This window comes from Cebidichthys violaceus, unplaced genomic scaffold (genome assembly GCF_023349555.1).
Source record: "Cebidichthys violaceus isolate CVI_PGR_0920_01 unplaced genomic scaffold, fCebVio1.0.p SCAF_11, whole genome shotgun sequence".
Taxonomy (NCBI): Eukaryota; Metazoa; Chordata; class Actinopteri; order Perciformes; family Stichaeidae; genus Cebidichthys; species Cebidichthys violaceus.
Window position 1 is genome coordinate 1,392,444 of NW_027176274.1, and position 25,000 is coordinate 1,417,443.

A 25,000-nucleotide genomic window follows, 5' to 3' on the forward strand; every position below is an offset into this window, starting at 1 on the left:
TACTTTATAATAATAATAAAAAATACAAATGATAATTATATTATTTTATTTTATTTAGTTTTTTTCAATTTAATGTAATTTTATTTTATTACATTACATTTTATTTGATTGTATTTAATTATTTTTTTCAATTTAATTCAATTTAATTGAAAAAAAATAACCCTTAAATTTAATTTAATTAAATTTAATAACAGCATCTTTAATGACAACCTTAAATGTGTTAATTATCATTTACAGATCAGAGGTGTGTGTGCAGAGAGTTTGCACCACAGTTGAAAGACATTATTTTATTATATAAATATTATTATTATTTTAAGACGCTGCAGTATCATAGTATCACACTATCGTAGTATCATAGCACCACAGAGGTTCATCTGGACTTGGGTCAACGCGGTTCGGTTTACACCATGAGGATGACAGCTCCAGCTGATCCCTGACCTGCAGCTCATGAGCAGCAGTGGAGCGGTTTCAAACTCCGTCCATATAAGGCCGGGTGGAGGAAGAGTCTTATCGCACATCCTGCTTTACTTTTGCCGCTGCGCCTCGCAGTCATAACACAGGCGGGACGCTCCGCTGGAGACGGATCTGAGGACAGAAGGACGATAACCTCGGCGCTGAAGGACGGCTCCGATACGGACCGCCTGTGATTTCAGAGCCGGTTTTAGCTCAATCTAAGCAGCCCCGTCTAAAAATACCAAGAATAAAGCGAAGAGCACACACACACACACACACACACACACACACACACACACACACACACACAGAGCGAACACACTCCACACGCTTCTCTGCAGCAGGAACCAACAGGTTCATAGATGCATCCATCCTCCGTCCCTCCAGAGCACGCCGCCTCCCGTCGGCCTCACAATGGGGCCTCTATACCACGATGAAGGGCTCCGTTTGGTGCCAAGTAGACCAAATATGTCCGCTCGGATCCGGTCCGGTCCGGGGGAAACTCAACCGTTTGTCTCTCACAGCATAAAAACAACAACGTTTGTTTGGACATTGAGCCCAAATACCTTTGTGTGTGTTTGTGTGTGTTTACATGCAGAAATGCTGCATGGTCAGCTGTGTCATTATCACATCAAGGACCGTTTCTCTCACCATCACTTCATCAGTGAGTCATCTGTAACTGTGTGAGTGTATGAGTAACAGAAAAACACTATACCCCCCCCCCCCCCCCCCCATCAACGACAGGACAATGGATTTGCATTCATTACTGATGATAATGGCTTTACTTTCCACAATTAGCATAATGGCTCATAATGGACTCGGTGGACTCTTCGTGCCACCTTGACAAAGGCAGCCTGTGCTATGTAGCTGCAGAACGTGAGGAGCTCAATCCAACCCTGTCTGAGGAGAGACCTTACTGCACCACGGCGCCGTATTAATAGGCTCTTTTTGAGTATCTTCTATTGTCTGTTTTTTATGCTACGAGGATCGGTTGAGCAGAAGAGACGAGAGCGTGTTCCTGAAGAACACGTAGTTCTACTGATCCCTGAGGGGGAATCAAAGGAAGCTTCATGTGTTAGAGCTGCATTCTCTCTAGTGTCCACCAGGGGGCGACTCCTCTGGTTGTATAGAAGTCTAGTCTAAAATGACTCTACTTCTCTCTTGATTTATTCCCTCAGTAAACATTGTAAACATGAGTTTATGGTCTCAATCTCTAGTTTACAGTCTTCTTCAATACAGCATGATGTTCATTTAGTACATTATGCTCCATTTAGAGTCAAACAGACCATAAAGCAGGGGATGATTTAGGGGCGGGGCTTCACACTGATTGACAGGTCTCTACCAGAGACGTATACGACAGCAGGGGGGCAGCCTGTGGTCCAACCCTTCTCTGGATGTCTCCTGGTTCTACACATGAGACACATCAGGACACCAGTTCTATTCATGAGGCGTGAAGCTGAAGATCTAATTCCAGCTACGACCGACCGGCCGACGTCTCCGCCTCGCCGAGCGCCTCTGACTCATTGATTATGAGGTGAGCATAAACATCCCTCTACGCACACACACACACACACACACACACACACACACACACACACACACACACACACGCACAATACATCATGTCCTCATTTCAAGCCGGGTTACATTAAAACATATTGAAGCTATTTTTAAACCGCTGCTCTGTCTCTCTCTAAACGCTCCAGGTCCAGAGCTTGGCTGTGGACTGAGGTCTCGCTCTAGGAGGCCACGCCCACGGTGGATAAGAATGGTAAAAAAAATACATTTAAATAAAGGTCCTTGTTGCCCAGGCTGACCGGTCACTGAGGCGGTAGCGCCCGTTACTCAAGAGAAGAGGTCCTCCAGGAACCTGCTGCCCTCATCCCGCTCCGGTTCTTAGAAGCGTTTAGCTGCGTGGTCGCACGGCAACGGGACGGAGACGATAATAAAAGTATGTATCTCAAGTGTTATGAAAGCAAAACAACGTGTGTGCTCACGTGATGTTGACACAGAGCCTCCTCTCTCTCTCTTTACTCTCCGTGAGAGCGTCCGTCGACAAGAAGGCCGATGACACGACGCAGAGAGGGAACTCGGAGAGCAGCGGCGCCGAGAGCGAGTGAAACGTTAACCGCAAACACACTGAGCCTGATGGAGGGGAGAGTGATGGAACCCCATCAATCAATCAATCAATCAATCAATCAATCAATCACAGACGCCTTCTTCTTCAGGACGACTCCTTATTATGATTAATAAGGGTTGAGTTTGCTGCTTTGCGTCCTCGTGTCCTTCCCTCGCAGTCATCACTTTTGCTCGTTCGTGGCCGTGCTACGGGACTACGTTTCAAAATGGCGGCAGGTTTTTTACGTGGTTCTCATTAACCTCGCTCGTTAAGGAAAACCTTCGCCGACAGCAGTTAACACAGAGGACCCGGGTCAAGACCGAGGTCAGCTTCAAATGACATTATTCAAATCAATACCACGCATTTATTTCAACACCGTAACACAAGAGGACTAGAGGGTGAAACACATCAGGTGTTATTCCACCGCAGTCAAAGCTGCCTCTTCTGTTAAACACCTGTGTAATGCGCTGCGGTGATGACATACGAGCGCAACAAGTTGCACCGAAACCAACGGCAACATCGTTCATAAATAATATGCAACTGTTGCAATTATTTATTACCCTGACAGACAAACTGTCCACCTGCTGCGTGCTTTAAACCCTCATTCAGACGCCTTTAACCATCCCAGTTTAAACCTGAGCGTTATTGATGGACTTCAGGCGAACCGTCCCTTTAACACGGCTGATAGTGACGACACAGTTTACTTCTCTTGTCTCTAGAAGCCTAGCTTTAGCCGCGACACAACAGACCACGTCAGGCTTGTTTGCAGCTAAGCCGATTGCTGTAAATCCCCTTTTCTTTTCCTAGGTTCCCCCTTGCGGCCCCCATCGGCCCGTTAAGAGGACCGAGGAGTCGGCCGTCCTACAAAACAGGACTTCAAATAATACCGAATCACCGCAACCCTGAGAGGCTGTTGAGCACACGGTTACAAAACTAGAGCGGAAGATGTCAGGCTGACGGGTACATCAGGACGGGAGATTAGCCGTGGACAGACGGACGCACACACACACACACACACACACACACACACACTGCTGAACACATGATCTCCCATTACTGAGTGGAAAAACATAAAAAATAAGTAATTTGATGAATGACATTAAAATCGACATGATGCACGCAGACAGTCTTTACGCTTCCTGACGTTTACAGTAAAGAGCCGTTTTTTATTTATTCATTCATTCATCGAGAGACGCGGTCGACTCACAGCATGGAGATAAAACACGAGGAGCTGATCTTATGAACTGCATCCCTCATAAGATGAATGGGAATAAGATATGAAGACTTCCCTCTCGGCTCAGAGGGAGGGATTAGCGTTTAGCATGTAGCAGATCTGAGTGAGAACCAGCAGTTCTTGAGGCGTTCCTCACTTCTCTCTGTCGTCGTGGAGCAGGAGGAGAGGAGGTCCTCACTCAGAGTGGTGTTTGATCAAAGTGGAGCTGATGTTTGAGAGGATGAGACGTGTGAAGAGAGAACAGAAGAGTGCATGTTTCCATATGTCCTATTTTTAGTTTACTGTTGACATTATTCTGCTGAAACCACAGTATTTCAATGTTCTTTAGAGACAGAGAAAGCTCCACTGTTTACATGAACTCCACGTCTTCTCTGAATGTTCATGGGTTCTATTAATAAAGGACTGACTGCGTGTGGGCGGGTCGGTTCTCAGATGTTCTCTTGAGAACGTTTTTTCTTATGAGTCCCGTCATAACTTTAAGCAGCGTCACGCAGTAATGTGACCACAGGCTGATGAAGTACTCCTCCCAGGTCTGCCAGCGATCAGGATTCAAATGAGACCAGGATCCACTTTAAAGGGGACCAGGATCCGCTTTAAAGGGGACCAGGATCCGCTTTAAATGAGACCAGGATCCACTTTAAAGGGGACCAGGATCCGCTTTAAATGAGACCAGGATCCGCTTTAAATGAGACCAGGATCCGCTTTAAATGAGACCAGGATCCGCTTTAAATGAGACCAGGATCCACTTTAAATGAGACCAGGATCCGCTTTAAAGGGGACCAGGATCCACGTTAAAACTTTATTTAAACTGTGATGTTAACGTTAAAACTTTATTTACACTGTGGTGGTTAACGTTAAAACTTTATTTACACTGTGATGTTAACGTTAAAACTTTATTTACACTGTGATGGTTAACGTTAAACTTTATTTACACTGTGATGGTTAACGTTAAAACTTTATTTACACTCTGATGGTTAACGTTAAAACTTTATTTACACTGTGATGTTAACGTTAAACTTTATTTACACTGTGATGTTAACGTTAAGCTTTATTTACACTGATGGTTAACGTTAAACTTTATTTACACTGTGATGGTTAACGTTAAACTTTATTTACACTGTGACGGTTAACGTTAAACTTTATTTACACTGTGACGGTTAACGTTAAACTGTCATTAATCTGAGGTTCACATGTGATGAACTGTGAGGGATCAGTACAGGTCATGGATCCACTACGGTCTGTTACACCACTAGTTCCTCCGTATCAGAAGACGAGGGCCATCGGCCGAGCGTCAGTATTTGACTTTCATGCGAACGAAAAACAGTTTCATTTAAAGACGCTTTGGAGGCTCCAGAGGAGGAGAGTACAGCTTCATTAAAACCTGTTAACGTTTGAAGCTGTAGAATGTTCTTGCAACACTTCATCAATGACTACAAATCATGTCATTGATTAGTTCTTTTGTTTGTCGACTGATCTAAATTGGCTCCAGACCTCCATCCTCACACGACATGATCCTCCTCCTCCTCCTCCTCCTCCCACTCGACCCCGTCACCATGTAAATGACCTGCAGCAAAGATCCTCTGCACCTCCTGCGTTCAGGTCAGGATGTCACGGTAAGCGCTGAACGGTCACATACACACACACACACACACACACACACACCATGTGCATAACAGGCTAGCCACCGCTAACAGAGCCTCTTCCTATGAAAGCAAACAGAAAGCAGCTGACAGGAAGCTGTGATCAGACTGAATAATGAAGTGGTAACTCACATGATGTAAATCCATAACAGACAACAACCGTCACAAAGCTGGGCTGGTCAGCAAGACGCAGAAGCTCTCAGACCAATATTTCCACATTAGAGATGTGTACTATAATTATTTATACCCCCCCCCCCCCAGAGCCTGAATTCCTACATAACTAATTACAGTTAATGAATGTCAGACGAGCAGAATGAAGCAATGAAGAGCCGCCCGGATCACCACAGCGGATACTATCCATCAGTATTAAAGTTCACTGTCACAGGATCTGCTCCTCATCACAGCAACAACAAACTCGCTTCTCTTCACTGTGGAGGCAACAAGTTGTCAACAACAAGGACAACCTCTGACATGGAGCTAAAGTTCTCCACCGAAAGCTTCACTAGAACCAGAATGATACGGAGGAACGTCTATTGATGAAGTTGATTAAAAGAAAAGAAACACTATTTATTCAGATATACACAACCTGTCCCCTAAATATTAAGATCACAATCAGCTGAACTACATTCTCAAATACGTTTTGAGGTATTTTTGCATTTTGAAACATGTAGTTAATGCTGTAAATCAAAACAAAAAATGCAACAAAACCATTTGGGTATGTTTATTAAAACATCGTGGTTTGGCTTCACATAAGCATGAAAAGTTAAACGTTTAAACGTAATGTTAAAATAAGTCGACGATGACTTCTGGTTTCACACGGGACTCGAACAACGGTCTCCTGATTGTTTGACCCGTCACACTAATGTGGACTTAAAGGTATTTGATATACGTCAAAAACACAATCTTTGATTTCTTTATCCTTTGAACTGTTTGTTTATGAAGAAGAAAACAACACTATGAATTACTACAACAAAGTAAAAGTACAACATTCAGCGTTGAAATGATTTTTAGGATGATGGTTAAAATATAAATATTATGGATCCTTGTAGACCAGAATAATCAAACACAGAGATGCGTATCTGTTGATATGGATCCGTTGCTCCACTAGTCTACAAGTTCAAACTGTTTCTATGAAACACACACACACACACACACACACACACACACACACACACACACACACACACACACACACACACACACACACAGGTGCTCCTGAGAGGAGCTGTATGGTGTTTGTGAAATTAAAAAAAATCTGTTGCTATGCTACCGGAGCACTGAGCACCGTATTTCTGGACTCGGGGGGGAATGCGTCAGCAGCGGTTCTCTGAGCGGTTCTCTGAGCTCTGCGTCCATGTTTGGTTCCAACAGGAACCGTCACGCTCCTCACATTCCTCAGTACCAGGAAACAAAGCACACAGCAGCCGAGGTTACGTGTTTATGAACACGCTGCTGAAGCTGGGATTCTGACACTTCTACAGACTTCTACGTCCGGAGGCTCCGGAGCACACGGAGCTCGTCCTGCAGGCGAGGAGAAGGGTTCAAAAGTCCCACGGGGGACTAACAGCAGGTCTCAGAACCAGGTCAGGACCAGGACGGCTTTCAGAAGGCCGGGAGAAGAGAAGACATCTGTGTTGAATTTCAACACATTACGAGAAATTCAATTAAGACGGCAGGAAAACCCCCGTTACCACTGAGACCGGTCCGCTAACATCCCCCCCCCCCTGTGGATCTGAAGGAGGAGAATGGAAGCAGGAACAGGAAGTTACTCTGGAGGTTTAAAGCTCTTTTGACACACTCGTGTTATTTCTACCAAATCTCCAGAATGTTCAGATCAGATCAGTTCAACCAGCAGCAGATGATCTCCTCACGGCGGTTTACTCACGGTGTCACTATTTGTTTAACTCTCGTTAGAAGTTACATGGAGTTCAAAGAGTCACTCCACTGATTCTACACCAAAGTGCAGCTCTACACATGTACAAATACAAAGTAGTATGAAGACTACCGGACTGGAAGAGGTCTTCCTAGAGCTCCTCATCTGTGCTGCAGGCTAGAGGCCAGTCGTCGGTCTAGTTGCATTGTGGGTAATGTAGGCGGAAGGTTTTGACAAGAACACACGGAGTATAAAAGACGAGATCTCTGGTTCTGGTCTTTCTTTTCGTCCGGTCCATCGGGAGCCTGACTGTGTTACAGTGCTAAATAAACTCCCACCAATGCTGGACCGGGTCCTGGACTGTCTGAGGGGGGCAGCAACCAGAACTGGAAGCAGTTAAGTTCTCTGGATTTAAAGTGGGCCACATTTCTGTTTTATTGTCTTGGTCTCGCTGTTTTTAGGCCGTCATGATTTGAATCAGGAACATTCAAACGTTCACGCTCCACGGCGTCACGTGACCAACCAGGAAGTAGTGAAACGCTGCTCAAAGAGCTTCTTCTTCAAACGCACCGCTGACGTTTACCAGTTCAGCCGGCGGAGACACTCCTGACCGGAGCGCCGCACGCTCATGATCTACGTCACAAGAGGTTCAGGCCCAAAAAAAGAAAGGCAGCGTCAGCAGAAAGTGACGGCGTAAAGACGCCGTCACTTTCTGCTGACATCACGGAAACAGCAGCGCTCTGAGGGAGAGAGCCGGGTTCTGTGCAAACAGGAGGAGAGGAGATCTGCTGAAGAACAACAAACAGCAGCTGGTTCCCACACACTCACATCCAGTGACACGCAAGGGTCACATGACATGCACACACAAGAACCGACCAGCTTCCAGAACCAAACAAAGGGGTGAAAATCCACGTTCTGTGTGTCCTCGTGTCCCTTCAGCGGGTTCTTAAGCGCTGTGGGACGTTTTGAAAAAGCTCATGCATGAAGGCTTCAGAGAGTAGAGAGTAGACTCACAGAGGAAGCATTTGATGCAGATGTAGATGAGACTGCGTGTGATTATTGACACCAGCATTCTGCTGCTTTAACAGCCTCCTGCTCCTCCTGCTCCCATTCAGCACGGAGAGGAGGACTCCCAGAGCATCTCCGCTCCATCGTGGCTGACGGAGGACCCGTTAGCTCTGAGGCTACGGTGGCTAGCCTCAGATCTCCTCCAGACGTGCACGACACACGTCTGGAGGAGATCTCTGTGTTGGTTCACGTCTTCTCTAAACTCTGGAGTAACACTGGAGCGATGCTTCTGATAACGTACACAATCTAGACAACACTGATGAAAGGATAAGCCAGACAGCACCTGAGGCTGTTGAGTCCACGTCTTCACAGAGACCTGGATCCATGGTGGTCCAGGTCTCTGTGAAGACGAAGACACGACAGTGAGCCGTCGGTAAGTCAAGGAGTACAGTAGAGACTCAAAGTATCCTATTACAAGAAAAGTTACTCCTCACTTTCACTGTTTTTTTTCCCACTCATGAATTCAGTCCTTTCAAAATAAACCTCTGTGTTCACAGGAAACTACTTGGTTAAGTTTAGACCACAAAACGACCGTTTTAATAAAAGATGATGAAGCACTACTAAGCAGCGTTCAGACGGAGTCCAGCAGCAGACATGTGGTGAGAGTACTGGTGGTGTAGGAATACTATCAGAGGAGGATCAGCAGCTCATTAAAACACGATCCACCGTCAGACTGTCAAGAGTCAAACAAACAAGCTGCAGGCAGCTCAGGGGCAACACAAAGCCTCTCCAAGCAGCTCCACGATGAAACAAGCAGCCACATGTGATCCACATCGCAGAGAGGTTTGGATTCATATCAGCTCTAAAGACACAAATAAAGACCTGACAGTCAGACAAGCATCCTCTGAATTCTACTGAAGAGAGTCGAGAACAGGAAGCAACAACCAGGATCCATCTCTACCCAACCAACATCAGCCATCACCTCATGTTTACAATGTTCACTGAGGGAACACATCAACAGAGAAGTAGAGTCCTTTTAGACTAGACTTCTATACAACCAGAGGAGTCGCCCCCTGCTGGACACTAGAGAGAATGCAGCTTTAAAACATGAAGCTCTGGATTCATCCTCTTGATGATCTCATGAACACGTTTCTCATCCTGCTACGTCCCAGAGCAGAGTCTTTGTCTAGAACAGTCTGTCTATTAACTGATTTAATGAAGTTTGTTAAAGAGAGAACCTGAATGATAACACAGTAACAGGATCAGATGTTTGTTTCATCTCTGCCCTCATGTCCCTGAGTCTAACCTCTGGTTTAAGCCCAACACTCTGCAGCTCTGCAGTGTGGATCACTAAGGCTTTCCACTGGTGTTTAAAGGCCACACTGCAGTCACTGCCTCCACACAGCGGGGTCTGCAGCGTGGAGCCGGTACGAGGTGTTGTTGGTCTGCTGAGTCCGCACTGACCAGCAGACCCTCTAACGACGCTCTGACAGCGGCAGGATGCGGTGGTTCTCCTGTGCGTACTTTGCGCACGCAGCGTGCGCGCGTGCAGCGTCTTTGCGCAGAGCATTTAAAGAACTTTTAGAAGATTCCTCCACGTACCTGCTTCCACAGAAAGCTGTCCACCTCGTTCAACACCCAGGACACGGCCACGTGGACCGCGGAGAGAATAACTCCAGTGATGACGGCGGCGCGCATCCTGACGGGAAGCAGCGTGTAGATGACATGGATGAAGAACACGGTCCACCAGATCCCCTCCGAGGCGCTCCTGGGCTGCACGAGCAGCACCCCGATCACCTGGACCACCAGCACCAGCAGGATGACCACGTAGCACACGATCCACATGTGGTCCTGGTGAAACCCGTTCCGGTTGCACACCACCATGAGGACGAGCGTGAGGAAGATGGCCACGGAGAACACCACCACGAACGTGACGCTCGGCGTCGCCGGCCCGCCGCCGGAGCAGTGGAAGGCCAGCATGACCGTGAAGACCAGCACCAGCACCGCCATGAGCATGGTCAGGCTGCTCTGGTTGAGGCGGAAGAAGTAGCGCTGGTAGAGCCGCTCCAACTTCTCCGACTGGAACTTCTTGGATTTGAAAATGTGCATGACGCTGCTGCAGCACGCCGCTAAGGAGAAGCTCACTTCGGGCATGACCTCCTCCTCGTCGCTCTTCGGTTTGGCCCTCCGCTCCTCCAGACCTAGCTCCACGGACTTGGGTCGCACCTCGCCGTCTGGACGTTTCGGGGACGCGCCATGGTCCTGCCAAGCCGACCGGGACCTGAAGCTGACCCTGCTGACGGTCGTGGTGGCTCTCCCGGGCTGCCGGTGCTCCTGATCATCCTCCTCCCTCCACCGACTGTTGGTCCGAGTGAGCTTCTTGCGCGGGGATCTGGCGGAGTATGGGCACCCGTTGGCCACGGACTCAGACTCTCCCCAAGCTGATCTGTGCTCGGTCCCTCCCCTCAGCCCGGGCGCACCGACTCCAGGTGGGCTGACACTGTTCGATCTGGACATGGTGGAGACCGGGAGGAAGCGCGCCTCCACCGATAAACAAAGTTTAGTTCCACAGAAAAAGCTCCTCTGGAACCTATGTAGTCCCGCGCGTGAGGCGCGTCGAAAGTCTGTCATAAGTCGGATTTTCCATAACTCCGAAAGTCAAACATTCATATAAAAATATGTTTAAAATATAGATGAGATTATCCAAAGCAATAACCAAGAGGGGGAGGGGGGGGGGGGGGGGGGGGGGGGGGGGGGGCTGTGGGAATAAAAACAATTGAACATGCGCAGAAGTCACAGGGGAGCCCGTGTGTCCACAACAGGAGGGAACATTAGATCCAGGTGGATTTGAGCTCTACATCATCGGGCCCAATTAACTACCGTCCGTGGAGCGCGTTGCACGGCAGCGCGCGCTGCAGATTAAATAAAAGCATCACAGCTCAGATGTCCCCCAGAGATCACAGCGCGACACCGTCAATTACGCCGCGAGCGCGTTACATCCAGCGGACATGTTTCCGGTTGTGCGGCCAGAAAAAAAGAAAAGAGAAGAGACGGAGGTGGATCCCGTGTAGTCCGCTTCCTCTTCGGGTCCCGTTAAGTCTCGACGCACCTGCACGGACCACACATCGCAGCCTGGACGGCGGTGGGAGACTCACGTTTGGCCAAAAAGCGCATCATCACGATCCTCCCCCCCCTCCACACACACACACACACACACACACACACACACACCCCCGGGCAGGGAGACTAAAGTCAGCCGCTCCTCCTCCTCCTCCTCCTCGGTGCATGGCGCAGCCTGTGTCACAGCGCGGTCAGTCCCTGAACGGATCAATCACAGCTGTCCATCACTGCTCAAATCCCCCCCACCGACCCCGCTGCTCCCGGAGAGCGACCCCCCCTTCGTTTTGATGTGCATGCCAAACTCAGCGCCCGCGCGCATGCGAATCCGCGGCTGCATTTTTTACAAAGTGTCCGCGCGGTGCCAACGTGCGCTCCCTCCTCCTCCTGCTCCTCCTCCTGCTCCTCCTGCAGCAGCAGCAGCCTCGGTCAATCCACTCGGTGTGCGTTTGGAGGCGCGTGGCATCACAACACGTTTACCGCTGATCGCCGCTTTAAATGGGGGGGTGGGGGGGCAATTCAACCAAGTGTGCTTCCTGCGGGGGCCCGCCTCTCCTGCGCGCTCCCTTTGGAGGAGGGAGACGGTGAGTCACGCTCCGACGCACTGTGATTGGACGACAGGGCCCGTCGATCAAAAGCAACAAAAAAAAAAAAGGCTGTGCGACCCCCCCCCCCCCCGCGCACACACACACACACACACACTAACACACCCCCATCGGCAGCTTTCGATGAATGGGCGGGGCCTGTTCTCACAGCTGGAGAGCACGTGCACACACACACACACACACACACACACACACACACACACAGTGGGGGGTTGAATCCTCTCCATGGGGTTCCATTCTCTGATGGGGTCTCAGGACTCTTGTGGTCCAACATGTAAATGTCACTTTAACATTTCTATTCTCCTGTTGAGTCCTCATGTCTCACCGAGCAGCAGAGTCCTCCTGTCTCAGTGTCTCAGTGTCTCATGGTGTCTCATGGTGTCTCTGCTCTGTTCTTTACGTTATGACCCTGCTTCACCTTCCATCCTGCTGCTGTGATTCAGTTTATTGTATAACTTGTGTTGTTAATAATTCAGTCAGAAATGATTCAGGGCTTCTTATCGGTGGAGGTTTGATGCTTTGAAGCAGAACATAAGATGTAATCTTGTATTTATAATTAAGGTTAAAATTACAGACAAAACAGAGAACATTTCTACCGTAACATTCCTAATAGTGAGTCAACAAATAATGGAAATAGACAATGAATAAATAGGACAGGAAACTACAAATAAAACGATTTAAATACCAAAAAAATAAAAAATAATTAAAAAAAAAATTAATAATAATAAGATAAAAAATAATGAAATAGAAAAACTCTATATTACTGTCGAGCTGCTCTTTGTCACATCGACTCTAATTCATGGATTTGATAACTTCTGACGGAGATTTTTCACAATTCTTTTTATTTTAACAGAAAGAATTGTGAAATGAATAAATGAATCTCAGGTCTTTATGTCTTGGTGTGTGTGTGTGTGTGTGTGTGTGTGTGTGTGGTCCTCAGAGACACACACACACACACACACACACACACACACACACACACACACACACACACACACTCACACACACTCCTCTCCTCGCTGGTTCCTCTCCTGCAGCAGAAGAGTGGTCTCTGTGTGCTAACGGCTGTAGATTGGAGGCATGTGACGAGGAGCCTCGTGTGTGTTGTGGCCCCGGCTCTCCTCCAGCTGACTCCTTCAGGGCCTCATGAGGGTGAAAGTGTGTAACGGAGAGAACAGCAGCTCCATTCAGATAAGATATCAATCACACACACACACACACACACACACACACACACACACACACACTTGACACAATGTAATGTTGAATAATGTATGAAGACATAGAGATCTAAACTTCTTAAACTCACAGGTTGAGTTCTGGTTCTCCTGTTTTCCTCCTAGAACAGATTCAGTATTGATGTACATGTATTTGAGTACTTTGAGGTACTTGTACTTTAGTTCTTGTTGGATGCTACTGTTTACTGCAGCGTGACAACATGTCAGAAAACAGCTGATGCATGTTCCACATTATTCTGACAGCTGACATGTAAAGTACTTTACAGGGTTTTGTAACCCGGCTGCAGAGATTTAAGATGAGATGAAACTTTATTGTTCGTTCACACGTGAACAGAAAACATGTGAATCATCATCAGAAGACACAACAGGACATAAATACATGTGAGAGAGACATGAAGGTGTGGAGTTGAGGTCAGGGTTCTGTGCAGACCAGTCAGGTCCACAACAAACTGGACCTGCTTTTGTGCACGGGAGCGTTGTCATGTTGAAACGAACATTTTTAATAATTAAGATAATTTAAGCTTCCTTAAATTAGAGCTTTATGATCCTTGGTGTTATAGTTGACTCTGATCTGAGTCTGATCTAATGTGTGTGTGTGTGTGTGTTTGCTGCTTTCATCAATAACTCAAACCACACACACACACACACACACACACACACACACACACACACACACGTGTGTTTTGTGTTATTTGTATCAAGGTAAAATATTTTCTTCTGCAATGTGAACAGCTTGTAAAGCAGCAGATTTGACACAGAACACTACTGCCATCATCTGAATGTTAAATGAACTTGTTAAGCAGCAGTTTATCGTCACACACACGCACACACACACACACACACACACACACACACACACACACACATCTAATCTCATTACCGTCTGCTATTTCAATTTCCACTGCACAGTTTGCTGCCGGCTATGTCAACTGTAGTTTTTCAAAAGGTTATTTCATCCTAATCCTCATCACTTAGTTCCACTCTTTTTTCTTGCAGATGTTTTGAGTTCTGAGACGTCTGCTGCCCCCCCGACACAAATTAAATGTACTGTAAAACTTTGCTGCGCTGCTCGAGGCGCTAAAAGACTCCAAAAACACAACAGCAACAATGTTCAGTAACAATCTCCCTGATTACTGGACTATTTTTAAAATGAATAAATGGAATGTTTTATTTTTTCTGATCTGCTTGAACTAACCCTTTAACATGCTGTCATTTTAAAAGTTTGACTTGTTGACAGGATTAATGGAGAAGCCTGAGGAGCACCTTCTCCTGTAGAACCAAGGTTATTTAAAAGTGAAGTCAATTTACACAAACGTTTTGATAAAGTAATATGTTAAACTGATGACAGAGATGTGGAGGATAAAAAGCTCTTTCTGTTTGATGGTATCAGTATATTATGTTAAAGAGTCCAGCAGCACTCAGCACCAGACTACAGATGGGAGGGAAGCAGCTTCAGTCACTGAATAAAGACTCTTTGTTTCAAGTTAATTCATCCTTATAGATCTCATCAAAAGACATCAAAGGAACATGCAGTAAAAATGATGTGTCGATGAATTAATGACAATCTAAGAAGTGTTGACTTCGTATACAAGATGCAGATGAGACACAGCAGTAACAACTACAAAGAGACACAAAATTACCACAAATAGACACAAAACAACTACAAGAGACACAAAATGACCACAAATAGACACAAAACAACTACAAAGAGACACAAAATGACCACAAATAGACACAAAATAACTACAAATAGACACAAAATGACCACAAAGAGACACAAAACAACTACAAAGAGACATAAAATGACCACAAATAGACACAAAATAACTACAAATAGACACAAAATGACCACAAAGAGACACAAAACAACTACAAGAGACACATGGCTACTACAAATAGACACAAAACAACTACAAAGAGACACAAAATGACCACAAATAGACACAAAACAACTACAAGAGACACAAAATGCATGTCTGTGTCCATAATCCCTCCATGAACAGGTCAGAGCATCTGAAGCTGTTGAGCTCTCTGAGATCCAACCGTCTGGTTATGTTATGTTATACATGTGTTATGTTATATATGTGTGTTATGTTATATATGTGTGTTGTTATAAATGTGTGTTATGTTATATATGTGTGTTGTTATAAATGTGTGTTATGTTATATGTGTGTGTTATGTTATATGTGTGTTATGTTATATATGTGTTATGTTATGTGTGTTATGTTATATATGTGTGTTATGTTATATATGTGTGTTATGTTATATATGTGTGTTGTTATAAATGTGTGTTATGTTATATGTGTGTGTTGTTATAAATGTGTGTTATGTTATAATATGTGTTATGTTATATGTGTGTTATGTTATAGATGTGTGTTATGTTATAAATGTGTGTTATGTTATGTGTGTTATGTTATATATGTGTGTTGTTATATATGTGTGGTATGTTATAATATGTGTTATGTTATATGTGTGTTATGTTATATATGTGTGTTATGTTATATATGTGTGTTATGTTATATGTGTGTTATGTTATATATGTGTGTTATGTTATATATGTGTGTTGTTATAAATGTGTGTTATGTTATATATGTGTGTGTTGTTATATATGTGTGTTATGTTATATATGTGTGTTATGTTATATATGTGTGTTATGTTATATATGTGTGTTATGTTATATATGTGTGTTATGTTATATATGTGTGTGTTGTTATATGTGTGTGTTGTTATATATGTGTGTTATGTTATATATGTGTGTGTTGTTATATATGTGTGTTATGTTATATATGTGTGTTATGTTATATATGTGTTATGTTATAAATGTGTGTTATGTTATATATGTGTTATGTTATATATGTGTGTTATGTTATATATGTGTGTTATGTTATATGTGTGTTATGTTATATATGTGTGTTATGTTATATATGTGTTGTTATAAATGTGTGTTATGTTATATGTGTGTGTTGTTATATATGTGTGTTATGTTATAATATGTGTTATGTTATATGTGTGTTATGTTATAGATGTGTGTTATGTTATAATATGTGTTATGTTGTATGTGTGTTATGTTATATATGTGTGTTATGTTATAAATGTGTGTTATGTTATATGTGTGTGTTATGTTATATATGTGTGTTATGTTATATATGTGTTATGTTATATATGTGTTATGTTATAAATGTGTGTTATGTTATGTGTGTTATGTTATATATGTGTTATGTTATATGTGTGTTATGTTATAAATGTGTGTTATGTTATGTGTGTTATGTTATATATGTGTGTTGTTATATATGTGTGTTATGTTATAATATGTGTTATGTTATATGTGTGTTGTTATATATGTGTGTTATGTTATATATGTGTGTTATGTTATAAATGTGTGTTATGTTATATGTGTGTGTTATGTTATATATGTGTGTTATGTTATATATGTGTGTTGTTATAAATGTGCGTTATGTTATGTGTGTGTTATGTTATATATGTGTGTTATGTTATATATGTGTGTTATGTTATAATATGTGTTATGTTATATGTGTGTTATGTTATATATGTGTGTTATGTTATATATGTGTGTTATGTTATAAATGTGTGTTATGTTATAATATGTGTTATGTTATATGTGTGTTATGTTATATATGTGTGTTATGTTATAAATGTGTGTTATGTTATATGTGTGTGTTATATTGTCTCACAGGGATGAGTGGTCGATGCCTCTTCTTGTGTCTGCTGAGAGGACTTCTGGAGGAGTTCATGTGATCACGAGGACCAGCAGGCCTGAGGACAGTCGGCTGCTGAAGAGAAGACAAACATCTGGTGAAGGCTACAGCCAAACTATAAGTCTGTATTCTTTAATTAGAGTTATACAAAATACAATCTGAAGCAAATCCATCAAAATCCAAAACACAAGTTCAATGGTAAGTATGATAAATGATTCATGAACACACAAGTTATATCTATGCATATATGAAATGTCTGTTCATCTGGTTGAGGATGAAATGCTCAAATCTTGTCCAGAGCTAAAGTAAAGTAGTAAATTGAGTCCTAATATCAGTCTGATTCTGGATCATCCAATCAAGGACAAGTTGTTTTCAGTCCTTTGACAAACATCACATCTGAGGCATTGTGAATATTCAGACAAACATCTCAACAAATAACCCTTTTTTAGTTTTCCATTGCGTTGTTTATTATGACCCACATGTGTTCTGACGTTATGAACATCAGAACTACCACATGAACCATTCAGCTACGTCTGAAATAGCAGCAGGCGTTCCAGATATTCACACGTGTGAATCCCCTCACCGCGCGGTGAGACACGGAGGAAGACGCTTCCCATGTCAGCCTGCTCGTTTCGTCTCTTTCATGAAAAGGGAGAAGATGACGAGCGCTGCAGTGTCATGACTCATCCTGGAGGAAAGCGACCTTTGCATCAAAACACACACACACACACACACACACACACACACACACAGTTTGAAAATGGTTATGTTAATGTGAAGATATCGGAGTATATAACTGAAATGTGTCCACAGACGACAGAGTTTCAACATTTGTTTCGTACCACAAAGTGAATGAAATCAGAAGAATGAATCATTTTCTGAACAGATCATGTTACACACTGAAGTTACCAACCAGGAGACTCAAAATAATGACAAAGAAACATAAAACAACTTCAGAATGACCACAAAGAGACAAAACAACTACGAAGAGACACACAATGACTACAAAGAGACGCAAAACAACTACAAAAAGACAAAACAACTACAACGAGACAAAACAACTATGAAGAGACACACAATGACTACAAAGAGACACAAAACAACCTCAAAGAGACGTACAAACAATTACAAAGAGACAAAACAACTATGAAGAGGCACACAATGACTACAAAGAGACACAAAACAACTACAAAGAGACAAAACAACTACAAAGAGACGTACAAACAATTACAAAGAGACAAAACAACTACGAAGAGACACACAAAGACTACAAAGAGACACAAAACAACCTCAAAGGAACACAAAATGACCATGAAGAGACAAAATGACAATAATATATAAATACGTATATTGATGAATGTATATAACGTGAGTCACCAGGCTGGCTATGACACTATGGGTCGCTGTGTGTCGTGAGCCGAGCGGCTGCTCAGTATTTGCTCTCTGGACATACAGACGCTTTACATCAAAAGCCGGTGATATGATCTGAAAGCAGAAGAAGTGCACATCCCGACCCGCTTCACGCACCGAGTCCATTCTCACCAGAGTGTGAATTCACGGCCGTGTTGCTGGTGAAACTGTGAAACGTGGTGGATGAGTCACATTTAATGCACTCACACAGAAACCATCAGTCACAGAGAACCACTCGTCCTCCATCAGCTGCAGACATCAGTGCATGTCAGTTACAATAAGAAATAGTGAATATGCTTCCCATATTATAGGTTTATTGTAAATATATACTCAGTATTCATACCTGTACAAAGTCTGCTGGCCCATGCAAAACATTTGTATCAAAACTTTATTCAGTAGAACCAGGTGTGGAGTAACATATGCCATGCGTTTGTAGGTTGTAACACACATCATCATTGCAGGAGTCCACACTTCCTCTTTCATGCAGGTTTTACAATGAGCTGCTCTTCCAACAAGAATCACAGGTCATGCTCAGTCATCTGTGTTTACAGCCACTAGCTGCTCACTTTGCTACAGAATAAAGGTTTATGATCACGACAGCAGGCATCACTTGTTTTGGAGGCGGAGTTATCCGTGACACTGAGAGGACCAATGTTCAACCAATGTAGTGGAAACAGCTGTTCAGACATGCAAAGGGTTAACAGTGAGTTCTGCCTCCGACCCAAAAACATTGAATGTGAAAGGAATTCTGTTTGTGTTGCTCTGAACATCACACAGTGTAAATATATTGACTTATGGGTGTTTTTTGTTCCAGTCTCTCTGGATCTCTCAGACCTCACTGTTTCTACCGGAACCAGAGAAATCAAACCTGATGAAAGCTATCGACAGCGTGGTAGGAAGGTGGTGGTGGTTCCAAAACTGTGGGGCAGGACCCCGAGAGGGGCCGCAGAACTACAGACGAATACAATTTGTATTTACAGCTTCTAAAGAGGAATCTGACTGATCCAGAGAAACAGGGACACTGTGAATGAAATGAAGTGAATTCAGAATTCAGACGTCTCAGATCTCAGAAACGTTTAAAGGAGCAGTGCGTAGGATTCAGTGACATCTAGTGGTGCAGTGGCAGATTGCATCCAACTGAATGCCCTCCGTTCACATGAGGCTCATTCTAAGCTAACGAAAACATTATACAAAAATAAAAGCATAGTTATGAATGTTATACTCGAATTCTATTAATGGAATATGTATGACAACAATAAGTCATTCAGCTGTATCGACTGCTATGTAAACGCTCGTGTGAACACGCTACGCTCAGATAAAGTGATGTAGAGTTTGGAGGGGCGGGACAAACACAGGACTTTAAGCTAGGAGACCGGTGTTCGTGTCCCAAAGCGTTGAGATATTTTAACGTTACGTTGTTGCTGTTTGTGACGTGTTCTACTTATGTTACATCGCTTCCGCTTTATTTAGTTTACCCACTTATTTTAGGTCCGACCGTGATGTTTTTTCGACTGTTTCTCGGTAACAAAGTGGTGTAAAGACGTGTTCCAGACACGCAGAATGACCGTAAAACAACGTGATATGTGTGAGATCGGGTCTCCGACACACTGAACCTTTAAAGAGAAGCTCTTTAAAGCTCCTTGTTGCTGCAGTGAAGTGATCTCAGAGGAGCAGAAGGTACTAACAGAGGTCAATGAGATGCTGTTCAGCCTGGGGATAAATCAACGACAGCAGCTGAAACACGTGAAAAAAGAGAATTCAGGATCTTAAATGTCTCGAATCATCCAAAAACAATGAGCATCAAATGTGATCGTTACAAATGAAACAGAATGAATCGGTCGTCTTCAGAGTCACGACTACAAAGCTCTGCTCCTCCAGCAACAGCGACGTTCAAATCAACCACCGCCAGCCTCCGCATTTCAAAATAAAAGTCCATAAAGCAGAACATCTGACATGTATTCAGGCTACACTGAGGTTCTGTTACACATCACAGCTCAGTTGTGTTGCTACCGTTTGCTGTTTCCTGTCCTCGTTTCACTGAATGCCTCTAAACTTAAGTTGTGACGTCTTAATTGTTCTTCTTTAACAGTGTTCCAGTGTTATAAAGCTGCACTTTATTTGAGCTAAAAATGCTAAAATGACTTACTTTGAACAGATAAAAAGAAAGAAAATGGGATTTCATGAGAAGAAGACGGATGTTTACTCACTTGGATGGATGAAAACACACTATTATTATTATTAGTATTATTATTATTAACGTATAAAGCACCTAAACATCAAACAATGAAGACATCCAGAACGACGTCCAAACAAACAGCAGAGGAACAGACGGAGAACCATGCGAGCACAGAACGAACACAGGTTTATTCAACGGAACCAGGAATGTAATCAGATTACTGACTGAAATGAATGAAAGAAGACAAAAAACAACAAAGAAAAAGGAATAATCATAGATCTGGAGCTGTAGATGCAGAAGCTACTCTACCTTCCAGAACGAGAGGGGGGGGGGGGGGGGGTTCTACGTCTACAGGAGCGTAAGGTTCTATCAGTTTGACTTCTGATCACCGTCTCGTCATAGCTGCACGCTCCCCGACTAAACACAAGCATCGTTCATAAACACAAAACACAAACAAAAGTAAGAAACAAAGATGTTGTTCATGATTGGTGAGCATCTACAGAACCCGGACATCAGCTGAGAGAACAACAACGACGACGATGACGATGAATTAAGTTGCTCGCTAATTAGAATCTCCTGGCGGGTGGGTTTTGGATCGTGGGCTCGTTGGGTCTTTAAAGCAGACGTGACTTTTGTTCCTCTTCTCGTCGTGGTTTTGGTTCCTGTTCCCTCCGTCAGACCCGGCAGGAAGCCGCTGGACTCACTCCACTTTGCTGTAGTCCTCCACGTGGCCCAGAACCTTCTTCCTCTGCCGGATCATGTGGAAGTAGAGCTGGGGGAAGACTGTGGTGGGGGGGGGGGGGGGGGGGGGGGGGGGGCAGTGAGTAAACAACAACAACAACAACAACAACAACGAGCTGCACAATGAATCCACAGAATAAGAGGAGGCTCACGGGGGATGTAGGAGACCATGGCGAGGATGAGGAAGCTGTGGTAGTCGAAGGAGAAGTTGTACTTGTTGGGCAGCGTGACGGAGTACAGACCCGTCTTCTGGACGAAGGGCAGCGCCGCGTAGATGGTCAGCAGCTCCCCGGTCACTCCCATCGGGTACAGCGCGAAGAAAAAGGTGTACCTGCAGCAGAGCAACCAGAAATCACCACACTTCTGCCGTTGTTCACGCCGATGGACAGGTCTCTACTCATGTCCTCCAGATGTTAAGTATATAAATACGAGTCCTCAGGTGGAGTCCTACCTCGCCCACTTGATGAGGTAGGGCAGGTGGTTGAGGAGGCTGAAGGTGTAGAAGGAGTAGCGGATGATCTCCGTGACGGTCCAGGCCGTGACGAACAGCAGCACGCTGTCCTCGCTCTGCACCTGAGACAGAAAACACACACGATGAGGAGGAGGAGGAGGAGGAGCAGGAAGAGGAGGAGGAGGCGGCGTGGCGCTGCAGGAGTTACTGTTCATGCTGGTTGTTTCACATCTGATCACACTGCAGGCAGACGGTCTCCGTCCTCTAGTGTTAGAATAAAACTGATGCAAAGACGAGAGGACGAGCGTCAAACGAGAGACACACGAAGAAGAAGCATCCGTCACTCACTCCTGTAAGGAGTCACTCCTGGTCTACAGGAGGCGCTACTTACTCCTGTACAGAGTCCTCCCTGCGCTACAGGAGGCGCTACTTACAGCCACTGCTCCTCCATCTGTCGACAGGCAGACATCAAGGTGACTTTAGTGCCCGCTTCACTACGCTGTGATGTGAGCTGATGGAGGAAACAGACGCTCGTACCTCCCTGACGCTGTGTGTGACGGCCCAGGTGAGGAAGACCCGGGACAGGACCTGGAACCCGGTCAGGACCACCGAGGACGGGACGATCCCTGAGACACGAAGAGGGACAGAGACTGAGACTCGGGACGGGTTTCATCCGCACCGCTACTCTAATGGCACAAGCCTAACATGTGATTCATGACAATAACAACAAATACGTTTAGTATCAGAAGAGAAACACATGCTACAAATTATGATTATGATTACTATCATTACTATTATCATTATTATTTACTGGGTCTGATTTTCTATCTTTGGTCGTAGTTTCATTATTATTGTGTTTTTCCTCTTTACATCATTAAATGATGAAAGAATTTAAAAGAAAACAGGAAATGAACTCTGCTGCAGTGTCTTCAGCTGACCAGCAGAGTGTGTGTGTGTGTGTGTGTGTGTGTGTGTGTGTGTGTGTGAGATAATGAAGCGACACCACCGGAACCAACAGATTCTTTGGCAAACACTTGAGATTCTGTTTGTCTGCACATATTTACATATGAGATACAAATACATCATAATAATAATAATAATAATACAAATAATGATAATAAAATAATACAAATAATGATAAAAATAATGATACAAATACAAATAAAAAGTAAAAATAATAATAATAATAATAGTAATAAAATAATTATAATTATAATAATAAAAATAATGATAATATTAATAACACAAAATTAATAATGATACAAATAATGATGATAATAATAATAAATCTGTGGGAGTTTTGTTGAAACTTTTGTTCTGATAAACTTTAAACGTAGATATTAATTTATTGAGTCGTGATTCAGACAAAATGTAAATTACAACTGGAAGAGTTTCTATTAACGTATCTAAATGAGTCAATTTAATATGAAGATATTAATATGAATTCTGCTAAACTGAACTTGCTTCTATTCCAAAAAGAGGTTCTTTTGTTAGAGTGTGTTTAATAGACTGTTGTTCCTCTGTGGTAGTTGTTATGATAACAGTGTTTCCTGTGGATGACTCATCATATTCTGATGTGTTTATTACAGGGTTAATATCGATGCTGATGCTGCTATGATGAGCTGTGCTCTGATTGGTCGACTCGTGTCTTCATACGTTTATTGATTTGATTGTTGATCTGTTGACAGTGTGCAGCTCTTTTAACATTAATAAAAGTATTAATAAATACTCACCGACAGCACAGTGCACAATCTGAGGAGAAAACACAAAGTGAGATTATTATAACTCAACTCACACTACGGATTTATTACTGATGAAACACATAACATGAAACCAACTGCTTCTCTTCATGAATCACTCTACTTTATGACAATAACTATTAAACTTGTGTAACATGTAAACGTTGCCACCGCAAGGAATTGTGGGACGACATCATCTCCTCCTCTATCGTAAAGGAAGGTCCAGTGTTTCCTATGCTAAATGAGATAAGGAAAGGAAGCATTGAAGCACCTTTCCTCAGCTGTTATCATGGAGGACTCTTAAGATCCTTCAGGTCCTTTCACTCAGTGAGGAACCTTCATGAGCGTCTGGACAGAATAACAGAAACACCTCACGCTGCTGTCGAGATGTTGTGATGTTGAGATGTTGTGATGTTGAGATGTTGTGATGTTGTGATGTTGTGATGTTGTGATGTTGAGATGTTGAGATGATGTGATGTTGAGATGTTGAGATGTTGTGATGTTGAGATGTTGAGATGTTGAGATGTTGAGATGATGTGATGTTGTGATGTTGTGATGTTGTGATGTTGAGATGATGTGATGTTGAGATGTTGAGATGTTGAGATGTTGAGATGTTGTGATGTTGTGATGTTGAGATGTTGAGATGTTGAGATGTTGAGATGTTGTGATGTTGTGATGTTGAGATGTTGAGATGTTGAGATGTTGAGATGATGAGATGTTGAGATGTTGAGATGATGTGATGTTGAGATGTTGAGATGATGAGATGTTGAGATGATGTGATGTTGAGATGTTGAGATGATGTGATGTTGTGATGTTGAGATGTTGTGATGTTGAGACACACACACACACACACACACACACACACACACACACACACACACACACACACACACACACACACACACACAGAGTGTGTTTAATGAAGTGCTCCTCAGCCCTCTGTGCTCCTCTCACCTCCAGCAGAGCTCCCGTCTGGAAGAACTTCAGAGGCTTCTCGATGGAGTAGTAGAGCCCATGATAGCTTCCTCTGGCCAGGTAGGCTCTGACCAGACCCACGGCGATCACCAGCCACCTAAAGAGAGGGGGGGGGGGGGGTATAGATATACATCAGTGTTCATATCTCATCATATCACACACATATAATATATATATATATATATATATATATATATATATATATATATATATATATATATATATACACACACACACACACACACGTCACTTTATAAACGAGTCCTTTGATACTAAATATTGTGCTTCAGAAGGTTTATGACGCATAAATCTCTTGAATTATTACTCAATGTTTGTTTGTTATTTAAAAGTGATGGAAACATCTGATGCAGGATATTAAGACACTTAATAACCAAAGATGAGAGTGAAACAAACACAAAATACACCGTATTAAGAAATATATGTATTATGTATTAATATCTGCTTAATAACTTAATATAGAACATTTACATCATCTTTCTAAACA

The 25,000-nt window shown here is 43.4% G+C and overlaps 2 protein-coding genes across 5 annotated transcripts in view; both read right to left on the reverse strand.

Moving 5' to 3' along the window:
• adcy5 (adenylate cyclase 5) overlaps nucleotides 1–11,047 on the reverse strand; it is a 56,384-nt gene extending 45,337 nt beyond the window's left edge. For all 4 annotated transcript variants that reach the window (XM_068736747.1, XM_068736737.1, XM_068736728.1 and 1 more), the window contains exon 1: nucleotides 9,930–11,047. In XM_068736747.1, the coding sequence (XP_068592848.1) occupies nucleotides 9,930–10,958 (1,029 nt within the window). In that variant the 5' untranslated portion in view covers nucleotides 10,959–11,047. The remainder of the gene's footprint in view (nucleotides 1–9,929) is intronic.
• Nucleotides 11,048–20,758: 9,711 nt separating this feature from the next.
• The window catches only part of hacd2 (3-hydroxyacyl-CoA dehydratase 2), a 6,666-nt gene continuing 2,424 nt past the window's right edge, over nucleotides 20,759–25,000 (reverse strand). Inside the window, exons 2-7 of the mRNA XM_068736761.1 lie at nucleotides 24,475–24,592; nucleotides 23,515–23,533; nucleotides 22,319–22,407; nucleotides 21,782–21,903; nucleotides 21,483–21,661; nucleotides 20,759–21,372 (exon numbers count right to left, since the gene is read on the reverse strand). Of these exons, the coding sequence (XP_068592862.1) occupies nucleotides 21,290–21,372; nucleotides 21,483–21,661; nucleotides 21,782–21,903; nucleotides 22,319–22,407; nucleotides 23,515–23,533; nucleotides 24,475–24,592 (610 nt within the window). The 3' untranslated portion in view covers nucleotides 20,759–21,289. The remainder of the gene's footprint in view (nucleotides 21,373–21,482; nucleotides 21,662–21,781; nucleotides 21,904–22,318; nucleotides 22,408–23,514; nucleotides 23,534–24,474; nucleotides 24,593–25,000) is intronic.